Below are 12,161 nucleotides of genomic sequence, written 5' to 3'. Positions count from 1 at the left end.
CTATTATCCTGATGTACTTAAGGTATGGTTTGTCCAGTTAGCATGCAAAATAATACTTCTCACTGTATCTCGGTACATGTGACAGTAACAAATCAAATCAAGACTGTACATTTCTGGTTCATTATTGTCTAAACACAGAGTAAATTTGTTTTATACAAATTATCTATCATAAGAAAATAGTTCTTACACTCTGACAACGCTGATAATGGTACTTCAATCCGTAAATACTAGGAAATTCCAGCCAGCAACCAGAGCGAGGGCATTTAACACGAGAATGATTCTTGAACTCTTCCTTCCATTTTGCCATCACGCTTCCCTAGAAGTAGAATTGTATCAACAACTCTAAATTTTGTGTGAAATAATCACAGATACAAAAGAGGCCAGCTGAACAGAACTGTTTGAAAACTCGATGATGATAAGGTCAACTTTGGCAAAATATTAGATGGTTTAATTATTATTTTTAATGTAGTCAGCAGTTTTGTATAACTTTTAGATTTATCGGTCTTGAAATTCTATTTTTGTTTTGAGAGGTCTGCAGTATTAAGTCAAGGAAAATGTTTTAATGGACAGCGAAATTAGGCAAAATTTATTTCTATCAGTTTTCCAACTGTGACAAAAGGTGAAATATAAATATAAATATAATTTTTGGAATTTGTATTTCAAAATTTAGCAGGTGGGTGTTGGTTAAGCAGGTGGGTCTATGAAGAATCTGGCATAATAAACTTTTTTAAAAAGTCAGTTCAGAAGTTACTGGTGTTGGGTTTAGAAATACTATAGAAAGATTGAAGGCAGTTCATAAAACAACTCACCTCAGCAAAGGGATTAGTTCATGAAATACAGGTATTTCATAGCTGTACATGTCAAATCACTGTGAAACATTAGGTCTGGACATCTTTTGCCAATTTGTCTGCCCAGCCATCTTTTCAATGAGCAAATATCTTTCAACTTTACAAACACAAATCTCACACAGGAATCATGATTATTCTCTAAGTTATTACCTCTGTTTTGTTTTCTTCACTCTCAGCTTTTCTCTGGCTAAGTCATACTGGCTAATTTCAGAGTTCAAGCTTTCTTTAAAATTATATTTCCTTATTTTGTTCTCTTTCTCTTCCAATTCTCTTTGTCCAAGCCAAATCTTTTCATTTCTTGTCCTCTCTCCTTTGCTTCTAATTCAAATTGTTTTCATTTCCCCTTCTCCCTCTATGTTGTTTTTAGTTGTTGTTTCTAACAATACTTTAGCTAGTTCCAGCTGTGGTGTCTCAATTTCAGTTTCCCTCCTTTTAGTTCTCTAATGTTGGTTAATAACTTTAAGCATCTAATCCTAATGAGATTTTTCTTTTACTTCTATCTTCAATTTATTTGCTGTCTCAGACTAATGTGAGTTAAATATTTCAAATTGTCCTCTATATTTCTTCAACAACATTCTTAGCAACAGGGGCATTTTTCCTTGGAGCGTCGGAGGTTGAGGGGTGACCTTACAGAGGTTTATAAAATCATGAGGAGCACGGATAGGGTGAATAGCCAAGGTCTTTTTCCAAGGGTGGTGGAGTTCAAAACTAGAAGGCATACGTTTAAGGTGAAAACGAAAGGATTTGAAATGGACCTGAGGGGCAATGTTTTCACCCAGATGGTGATGCATTGATGGATCAAGCTGCCAGACGAAGTGGTGAAGAATGGTACAATTAAAAGGCAGCTGGATGGATACACGAACAGGAAGGGTTTGAGGGATTTGCATCAAATGCTGGCAAATGGGACTAAATTAGTGTAGGATATCTGGTCAGCATGGCCAAGTTGGACCAAAAGGTCTGTTACCATGCTGTATAACTCAATGATTCTACATAAGGCCATTTTGAAAATCCAATCTGAGCAATAAACATTAATGTCCAGGGCCACTGTGTACCCATTTCTTTAAAGGAGACACCGATCCATCTTAAACTCAAATAATTTAAATCCTTATTAGGAGCCTGTGCTTGTTAGGATCCTAGCTGATGTTAAAACTTGTCAAGTCAGGTCTCAGAAAGAAATCTGGCAATTTTCAAATCCAGCAATGTAATTGAAGGGTGAGATGATTGTGTTGTTCAAATCAACAACTTGGTTGTGTCCACTTAAATCTGGGAAGAACACATTTCGGGGGAAAGTGAGGACTGCAGATGCTGGAGATCAGAGCCGAAAATGTGTTGCTAGAAAAGCGCAGCAGGTCAGGCAGCATCCAAGGAGCAGGCGAAGGGCTCATGCCCGAAACGTTGATTCTCCTGGTCCTTGGATGCTGCCTGACCTGCTGCGCTTTTCCAGCAACACAAGAACACATATTACATGACTAAACCATTTGGTGGGTTACAATAAGACAATTTGGTATGAATCTAGATGAAAGTAAATTTGTGAATGCAAAAATTACATTTTTGGGCCACACTGTGTGTCAATGCCAAATAACACCTAGAGAACTGAAAATGAGGAAACTTTGCACTTTTCCCTGTCTAAGATGAAATGTAAAATTCTGTGCTATAAAGGGATTTTATTGCAAGCTTATTTTGAACTTCCCTGCTGTAATGGTTCCTTTGACAAATTAATTGAGAAAAGGTGCGAATTCTGAATGAACAGAAGATAGCTGGACGACGCCTGACAACTTGAAAGCTGTTCTGACAACAGCACCGAATTATGAGAAGCCCTTCAAATAGGCTGTTGATGCAAATGAATCTCAGTATGGATGTCTTTTTACAACAACATGATGAAATGGGAATTGAATGGTTTGTCAGTTGTTTTTTTCAAAGAATCTGATTCCATCTCAAAATAAACATTCAACAGTGGAAAAAGACATTGAGTCTATGTTGGCTCCAAATCAATTTAAAAATTCAACAACTCAGAATAAACTATTATTTAGAGAGACTATAATCTGTTTAATTTTGGACAAGATCTTATGGTTGTTTTACTGAAGTTTAATACTCCAGCTGTATCATATAAGAATCATTCATTTATTTAAAATACAATGTTGTAGCAGATTGTTTGTCAAGAGCATGTGAAAGAATTTGTATGCTGTGAATCAAATGGACTTCTGTAAAATAGAGATAAGAAACTTATTGTGTGCTTAATGTACATATATTATTAATGTTAATGTAGCATAGAAATAGTGCAAATAACTTTTGGGTGGGAAATAAAAATGCCTCTTTACGATACATTTTCATTCTTGTTTTGGGGATGAAGTAAGTAAAGTACAATATCTTTAAATCATTTACCCATTTTTGATGTCAAAATAGATGCACATGGGTGTTGTTTACTTCTGTGAAGGGCTTTCTTTGAAATAAATGTTGAAGAATTCTTCTGGGTCAGTGTTTAAATCCAACATTTCATTCTAAAGGAAGTGATTGTGGTGTTCATAGAAAGATGCCTAGACTGTTGTGTTTACAACAGATAGAGTGAACATGTAAGGCATTTGCTTCGTTTTCAGTTCAGAAGAATCTGTTTTTAGTCAGAAGTATCTGGTTTGAGCAAATATTTAAAATTTCAGTTTAGGAGATACTACTGTTGAGTTCAGAAGTACACTTAGCCTCTCAAAAGGATTCAGCATAGTTCAGGGAACAAGTCACCTCAGTAGAAGATTTAGTTTGAGAAGCTTTCAAGCCAGGAGACCTTGGTTAGAAATCTATAGGTTAGTAGAACTGAATAAGTTCAAACTCTCAGATTTGACAAAAGTTTATGTCAGCCAATTTGGAGAGGACTAATTGAATTGTCTCCATACTTCATGGCAAATAAACTGTCAGGTGTCAGTTAAATAGAATTGTCAAGGGCTGAATTATGGGTATAATTTCTCTGGACTTGAGTTTCTGTAACAGGTATTGTTAAGAAAAAGGTTTAGCTTTGTTTAGCTATTAGTTTTGCGATTATTCGAACTTATGTACATGTTTAGATAGCTAAGATTTTTCTAAACTTCTTCTTTATTTAATAAACTTATATTCTGTTGTTAAAATCTGCAGCCTTGTGTGAATATGTCTCTATGACTAATCATCGCTTTAAACAAACAGAAAATAAACACAATATTTAACAAACTAGATTTCATTCTGTAATCTGACTTATCCCAAAGAGTCATCTCTGGCATCTTTACACAACCCAAAATTAATGTCCTTTTTTATGGACAGGTGAAAGATGGTGCGGCAATTCCCTTTCACTCTTGGTTCACCACAGATAGATGTTCCTTAAAGACAAAATGTTTTAACGCCTTGATTGCTGTGTTTCTTAAGAACAGACTAAAGACAGGCCTTCATGTATGCTTAATAAATAGAAGAAACGTTTATTTCTTAATGCCCAAATGCAATTCCTACATTATCTGCTCACATATGCACACAGCCTGGCATATATACAATAAAAGGTGATTACAAAAGAGGGAGTGCGCACTAGGTCTTTGAAAGGATCTAGCATTCACTGTTATACCTGAATATATTCTAGATGGAGGTTTCAAATATTGCAGGCCTGCATTTTGTCTTCATTGGAGAAATGGAGGTTAGACATTTATTGGGATGAAGAATTTGTAGTGGCTTACTAACCTCAGCATCACCTCAAGTCAAGGTGCATTTGAGGTCCTGTCAGAAGATCCAGTGTAGTTTTTCAAATTAGTTAAAAAGTTAACCCCAGTTCTCTGCCTATTTGTGTGGTCCTTCCTTTGCTCCTTCTGAGTTTCTTTTTCTCACAGACTAACTGACCAAGGTTGTTACCAAAATGTGTGTTACTAAATGTATCTTAGCCCTGATTTCTGTCTTGTGACCACAGCATCAATCTTTTCATTGTGCACATAAATGGTCTCTGGCAGCTTGAGCATTGAGACACAATAGGATTTGAATTTCAACCATTTGCCTCTCGTAGTGACTGGATTTGTTTCTTCTCATCACCATTCTGTGAAATTCCCTTCTGCCAGCCAAGAAGCATACACTGTCAGTTTCCCTTCATTCTGCATGCATTTTGACAACAGCAGTTACTAAATAATTGAAAAAGATTTGTTACATGTAATGTCTTAAACAGAGAACTGTGGCTAACTTCTTAACTAATTTGAAAAACCACACAGGATCTGCTGACAGGACCTTAAATGCACCCTGGCTTGAGGTGATGCTGAGGTTAGTAAGCCACTGCAAATTCTTCATCCCAATAAATGTCTAACCTCCATTTCTCCAATGAAGACAAAATGCAGGCCTGCAATATTTGAAACTCCATCTAGAATATATTCAGGTATAACAGTGAATACTAGATCCTTTCAAAGACTGAGTGAGCACTCCCTCTTTTATAATCACCTTTTAACGTACGTATGCCAGGCTGTGTTCATGTGTGAGCAGGTAATGTAGGAATTTAATGTTTTCTTAATGTAATGTCCCATAAGGTCATTTGCATTTTATCCTGTCCAACAATCAAGCTAATTTCTAGCCTAATGGAGTTTCATGTGCATTAGCAGATGAGAAGGGAAGTCATGTGATATTTCAACTCCATAATGTCTCAAATAAGTGCCCATTCTCCATTTTGTTTTTGAAAGTAAAGTGTCCATTTTCTATCAGTCCTTAGGTATAAGTTGCAACACCAGATTTGAGTGTTCTCACAATCTCATCAGCAATGTGCATGGGGAATATACTCCTGCTACTGTTTGTAACCGTTGCTATACGGAGATCTATTATAATGTCATGTTTGTCTATCTTCCAGAATCATCACACATCTGTTGTAGCTCACCTAAAACTGCTCTGATGACTGATATTGATGGGCCTTTTCCTGTGCTGCAGACCTGCATGACAGCTACATCCAACTACACCTAGGTTTGTTCCACTTTCTACTGGCCTCCATTTTACCTCCTTGGCATCAATCTTGGCTTTTTAAAATGTGCAGTTTAATTTCCAAACAAGCCAGCATATTGGTTCTCATGCACCATAAGAATTCACTTCTGCGGAAAATCAGCACACAAACTCCAGATCCACTGCTGGTAATTTGGCATCATATTAATCAATCATTTATGAAGTGAGTTTATTTGGAGCTTGATAGTGGGCATTAACTGGGAATTCACTTGTGCCCTGAAAAATGCACATACACTAGATCAACTTTAATATTCTTATGTAAGGAAGGATATGAATGAATTGGGGGCAGTTGAGAGAAGTTTAACTAGATTGATAACTGAAGTAAGTGGGTTAGTTATGAGGAAAGTCACAACAAAGTGGGCTTGTTTCAACTGGAGTTTAGAAGAATGAGGGATAGTTCAACTGAAGTGTATATGATCTGAATGATCTTGACAATGGGTGTTTACTCTTTTGGAAGAGACAATAGACAATAGGTACAGGAGTAGGCCATTCGGCCCTTTGAGCTTACACCACCATTGATCATCCACAATCAGTATCCTGTTCCTGTCTTATCCCCATAATCCTTGATTCCACTATCTTTAAGAGCTCTCTCCATCTCTTTCTTGAAAGTATCCAGAGACTTGACCTCCACTGCCTTCTGGGGCAGAGCATTCCATATATTCACCACTCTCTGGGTGAAGAAGTTTCTCCTTAACTCTGTTCTAAATGGCCTACCATTTATTTTTAAATTGTGTCCTCTGGTTCTGGACTCACCCATCACCCATCCTGCCTCCAGAGTGTCCAATCCTTTAATATTCTTATACATCTCGATCAGATTGCCTCTCAGCCTTCTAAACTCAAGTGTAGTCCAGTCGCTCCAATCTTTCAACATATGACTGGACCACCATTCTAGGAATTGATGTAGTGAACCTGTGCAATACTCCCTCAATAGCCAGAATGTCCTTCCTCAAATTTGGAGACCAAAACTGCACACAATACTCCAGGTGCGGTCTTACCAGGGCCCCGTACAGCTGCAGAAGGGCCTCTTTGCTCCTTTATTTCTCTTGTTATGAAGGCCAGCATGCCATCAGTGTTCTTCACTGCCTGCTGTACCTGCATGCTTGCTTTCATTGACTAATATACAAAAACACGTAGAGTTAGGGGCACTATTAAAAACAGAGGCCTCCTTTTTAGAACAGAAATGAGAAGTTCATCTTTGTCTTTTCCTCAGAACGTGGTGGTGATAGGATAATTAAATATTTTAAGGCATAGGCAGAGAATCTTGTCATGCAACAAAATCAATGGGCATGAAGGGAGGGTGGGAATGTAGGAATACATCAGCCATGAGCTAATTGAATGGAAGACCAGCCTTGAGAGGCTGAATGGCCTGCTTCAACTCACCATTTGTATGTTCATAGTAGGGGTAACTGGTGCTAGGAGTTGATGGCTTGTAATCTGTAATTGTCTACATAATGCTTGTTAGAGTTTGATAGGGTTGCCTTTAGTTGTATTTTTTGCCATCTAGCTTGCTAGAATGTAACAATTTGCAAAATATTATACATTGTAATTCATTTTCATTCTTTTTGATTGAATTTAGTCTCCTGAGAATTCTCAGGGTCCAGACTAACAAGTTAAATAAGTAGTTGGAGAATTTCTAAACTCAGTCACATCAGTTTTGGATCCAAGCCTATAAACATATGCATTACTTATATATACAAATCACATCCTCAGAGATGAGAACCACATTGCTTAATAATATTCTACGGAATCTCTTTGAAAATGAAAAACATATACTGAAGTTAAATGCATTTGACATGGAATTTCCATCATTGGCTTGTGTAAAATTCAATTAATCGCTCAAAAGGATATTTAGTGCCTATACTCACATTATCCAGCAGTCCACTTATCTGAATGTTGTTCTCCTTTCCTTACATACTATATCATGATTTTGTTACTTTAATTTAGTAATGTTCATTCTTCTCTTGTCCAGGTAATTGTTCTGTTGTTTGTTTAATAGAACATTTTGGGAATTCTTAGTGGTCTGCTTCTTGAAGTGAGTATTAGAGGTTCCATTACTATATGAACATTTGTGAACTTAACAGTCAATTTATTTTGCTTCAATTTGAGCATTATCTTTATTGAGCGATATTTCCTTATGGGTATAAGTTGTTAACATTGTATTACATCATTGCATGACAACATAACCTTATCAAATGCTGCATTATCCAGAATAACAAGCTGAAAAAAAAGGGATCAACTTTGAAAAACCATTTCAAGTTACAAAGTGAACAAAATCCTTTGAAATTATCATTTTCCTTTGATTTATCTGAGTTAGTTCTGTCTGGCCAACCCCTGATGAACTGACAGGTCTTGCTGATGATCTGCTGCTGATGTCCTTGATCCACGGGATTAGCTCACTCGCTGCTGGCCTATCAAGTGTCTGTGTGGCTCAAGACATAGTGGATCATCCCAAAGAGAGGCAATGTGGGGTTATGGCAGCCCATATTCCACCTGAGGTAACGCTTTTATCATTGTCATGATAATTATCATTAATAATATAGCTTCATATATCTGTATTAATATCTACAAAATATTTAGCATGACAATCTCAAATAGCAAAATATTATACGCATAGGTTTACAAGTGTAGCTCAAACTACCTACTGGGATTTCCTGAAGTGCATGGTCCTCTGATTTGTGTCTTCCTTTTTGTCTGTTTTCTACTTTATCACTTGCAGCACGTCCTAGACAATCAAAAAACAATGTTCATACAGTTATTTTCATTAACCTCAAACATTGCACAACAAATATTTATTGGCATCCCAGGGGACATTTGCTGACAGACTCAGTCTGCTGATTCAGTGAATGAGTCACTGACCCTTTCAGATTGTTGGACCATAAGACTGTTATTCACTTCTTGGCTTAAATAAATGGAAGTATGACAAGATGGTTTTCAATGTCCTAAAATATGCATTAATTAGATAGTACAAAGATAGCAGTTTGTTTGATCATTAAAGAACTGCATACGACACTGACAGAGTAAGTAAGCATTTAAAAATGTTTGTATAATTGTTGTTTATGACCAGTTTCTGAAATTTCCCATAACACCAAATAATCATTTAATTGATTAATGTACTTCCCACACACATGCACGTGTTCCCAGCTTTGATCCTGGCCTGTGTTGTGTTCACTGATCTCAGTCAAGATGGGCAGTTGTACGAATGGTACAAGTGACACTGCTGCAGCATTTTGTGAGTAAAGAGAAAATAACCTTAGCTATGTATGAGTGTTGTCCAGTGACACATTTGGTAAAATGCATAAGTATTTAAACTGGATGGAACCAAGGTCGGCCTTTGTGATGTAACTGCCTGCTACCACTAAGCCCCTTGAATGTTCGGGGATGAACACAGGATTTTTTTTAGACCAACAAAATATTCTATATGAGGAAATGATTTTAAGTGTCAAAACATTTATGTTTAGGATGAACCAGTTGCAAGTGAAAATGATTGGCAATCCAACTGAAATTTTTGAGATATATTTTTCGTAAACATGGATACCAGTATGAAAGATATGTCACAAAGCTAGTCCATTTTGTTTCTAAAAGCTGTTCCTTGGCCCAAGGATACTCTGTCCTTGATGTTTTTCAAAGGGGTAATAAACCGGGCTGGGCTCTGATCAGTCTGGCTTGGTACAGAGATAAAAGGATTTTAAGAGGCCTTTTGTTCATATGTAAACAGATGAGACTTCAGGCCAAAGTGGTCATGTCTTAGAAGTGACCTGTATAAAGAAAGGAGAGTGGTCAGCTCTCTAGCTGAGCTGAGCAGTTTTAGTTCAGGCTTGAACTGGTTGGAAGTTCAATGGGGAGCTGTGTAGAAACTCTCTCTCTTTTTCTGTCCTTCAACTTCAACCTGTAAGCATGTGTTCCATTTATACTGTTTTTTAAAGGGAGTTTGTTTATTGGGACTGTTGTGTATATTTGCACAGCATAATTAGGTCGAGTTGGATAGGCTGAGTTCTGTAGGGGTTCTTTATTCTGTTCTTTGTGTTTCATTGTGATTTTGTGGATAAATTTTTGTCTGTTTTAAAATCTAGTAATCAAACAGGCTAACTTAATCTGGGTAATTTTTCACTGTACACTTACCGAAACAAATTATAAAGTTATGGTCTGAGCTGCCTGCTTAAGAATGTTTTGAGTAGTCTGGCTTAGTCCATAACAGATATAACAATCAAATTCAAATAGTTGGCATCACGATACAAAGAACAAACAATCTTATTCTACATGCTAAGAAATGTTAAGTGTCTCGTTGGTAGAAGGAGGTCACATGTAACCAATCATGTAATGTTGGGTGGAATCCCACTGAAGTTATTGAGTCACATACATTATGGCTGCAGCTTTGGATAGATATAATAGATACACATAAAAATAATTGAAACTGAATTTCAGCATCTCTACTAATACTAATACAACTCCCCTTTATGAATTTGATCTATAATTCATTTCAAACCTTTCTCTTAATGTCATCAGCACTTGAGTTAATGTATACCTCGGAAGGTTGTTTAATTTTTCAGAAACAAAACTGACATTGATGTAATTCTTCTTTCACTAAAGCTTCTTATCTTTCAAGACGAGGAATGTTAATATCAAATAAATCAACAGTACTCCATGTTTTGGATTAGGGTGCTGGCAGAGCACAGCAGTTCAGGCAGCATCCAAGGAGCAGCGAAATCGACGTTTCGGGCAAAAGCCCTTCATCAGGAATGAGGGCAGAGAGCCTGAAGCATGGAGAGATAAGCTAGTGGAGGGTGGGGGTGGGGAGAAAGTAGCATAGAGTACAATAGGTGAGTGGGGGAGGGGATGAAGGTGATAGGTCAGAGAGGAGAGGGTGGAGTGGATAGGTGGAAAAGGAGGTAGGCAGGTAGGACAAGTCCGGACAAGTCATGGGGACAGTGCTGAGCTAGAAGTTTGGAACTAGGGTGAGGTGGGGGAAGGGGAAATGAGGAAACTGTTTTGACATTCTGGGGTATGTATCAATTTGGACCTGACTGAACACTATACCCAGTTCATCCCTTGCCAATTATCTTTCCACTGACTGATCCATAACTTGTTTGCCACACGTGCCTGAAGTGAAAACTAACCCCTTCTGTTATTTCCTAATAAGGCACATAACAGATTTGGAACTCATACCCTCCATCTCAATAAAATGCATTTGAACTAAATCTTAAACAATTCTTTACTTTTATTTGGTGTAAAAAATTGCAGAGCTAAAACAAGGCAATCATATCATAACTTCATGCTGGAATTTGAATCAATGTCCAAAGTCTAAATTGAGATTTCTCAGTGTAGTTTTCAACTTTATACATGGTTCATCCAATATCTGTCTCATTTATTATACCTCATATATAATAAGGCTAGTTGGTCATTAAAATTCAGTATAATACATGTCTAATAAATGTTGCCTAAATTGAGCGGACCAATGTTTGAGCCATTTTTCACCCTTCAGATCTAATTATTTGAATCAACCTGTATGGGAATTTATTTATGACAAACCTTGGGGGGGGGGTGTGGGGAACTTGAACTCTGGCCTACCACTTTGCCACAACAGTCCTAACACTCAGATCTACAATGATGTAAATTGAGAAGTAATGCTCAATCCTATTAATATAAGATGATCATAAAAGGTTCTAACATTAAGGAAACTAGTAAAAGAGCAGGAAATGCTTAATAATGACAATAAATAATTATTTATTTAGAAAGGAAGAATTAAAGGCTTGTGACGGATGCATTTTCAGTGAACATTTGAAGCCACAGCTATCCATAAACAAACTTTTGCTAGAATATCTATCTAGTGCAAATTGTGAAAACAGGGCAATGGGACTCTGAAGGTCATGAGGAAAAAGTCAATGTGTAATGATGTTTGTAATTAAGTGTGACAATTAAAAATGCTAAACGTGCTCAGATTAAGCAACTGGAGACAATGATATATAAAATTGTACATTTTATATTACTGGTTGCCGAGAGTGAATTCCCCTCGAGACAAGTATTTAAGAATATGATTAAATTACCGTTAAGTTCATTTTATGCATAGTTATAATTAATCTGTTCTGACCAGTCACAGGTAACATACTTATCTCAACACCAAAGTAGAACATTCTCAATGGGCAACTTCTATCTGTGTAAACAGTGGGAATATTGCTGACAACAACGATTAGACACAAAGTACAATCCTTTCTTTTCAATAACCATGATTTCTACTTGAATACTGGGTTCAATTTTATATATTGCATGGTTCAATCGCACTTGATTGGAAAAACAACAGTCAAATTTTTGTAGCACGATAATGGATTGTCGTTAATAACATTTCCT

The 12,161-nt window shown here is 36.8% G+C and overlaps 1 protein-coding gene across 3 annotated transcripts in view; it reads right to left on the bottom strand.

Annotated features, from left to right (window-relative positions):
• The window catches only part of znf512b (zinc finger protein 512B), a 99,031-nt gene that overhangs the window by 40,960 nt on the left and 45,910 nt on the right, over positions 1-12,161 (bottom strand). For all 3 annotated transcript variants that reach the window (XM_060836046.1, XM_060836047.1, XM_060836048.1), the window contains exons 3-4: positions 8,462-8,541; positions 188-316 (exon numbers count right to left, since the gene is read on the bottom strand). In XM_060836046.1, the coding sequence (XP_060692029.1) occupies positions 188-316; positions 8,462-8,541 (209 nt within the window). The remainder of the gene's footprint in view (positions 1-187; positions 317-8,461; positions 8,542-12,161) is intronic.

This window comes from Hemiscyllium ocellatum, chromosome 15 (assembly GCF_020745735.1).
Source record: "Hemiscyllium ocellatum isolate sHemOce1 chromosome 15, sHemOce1.pat.X.cur, whole genome shotgun sequence".
Lineage (NCBI taxonomy): Eukaryota > Metazoa > Chordata > Chondrichthyes > Orectolobiformes > Hemiscylliidae > Hemiscyllium > Hemiscyllium ocellatum.
Note: the sequence above shows the minus strand (reverse complement) of the source record. Positions and strands in the feature narration are given on the sequence as shown.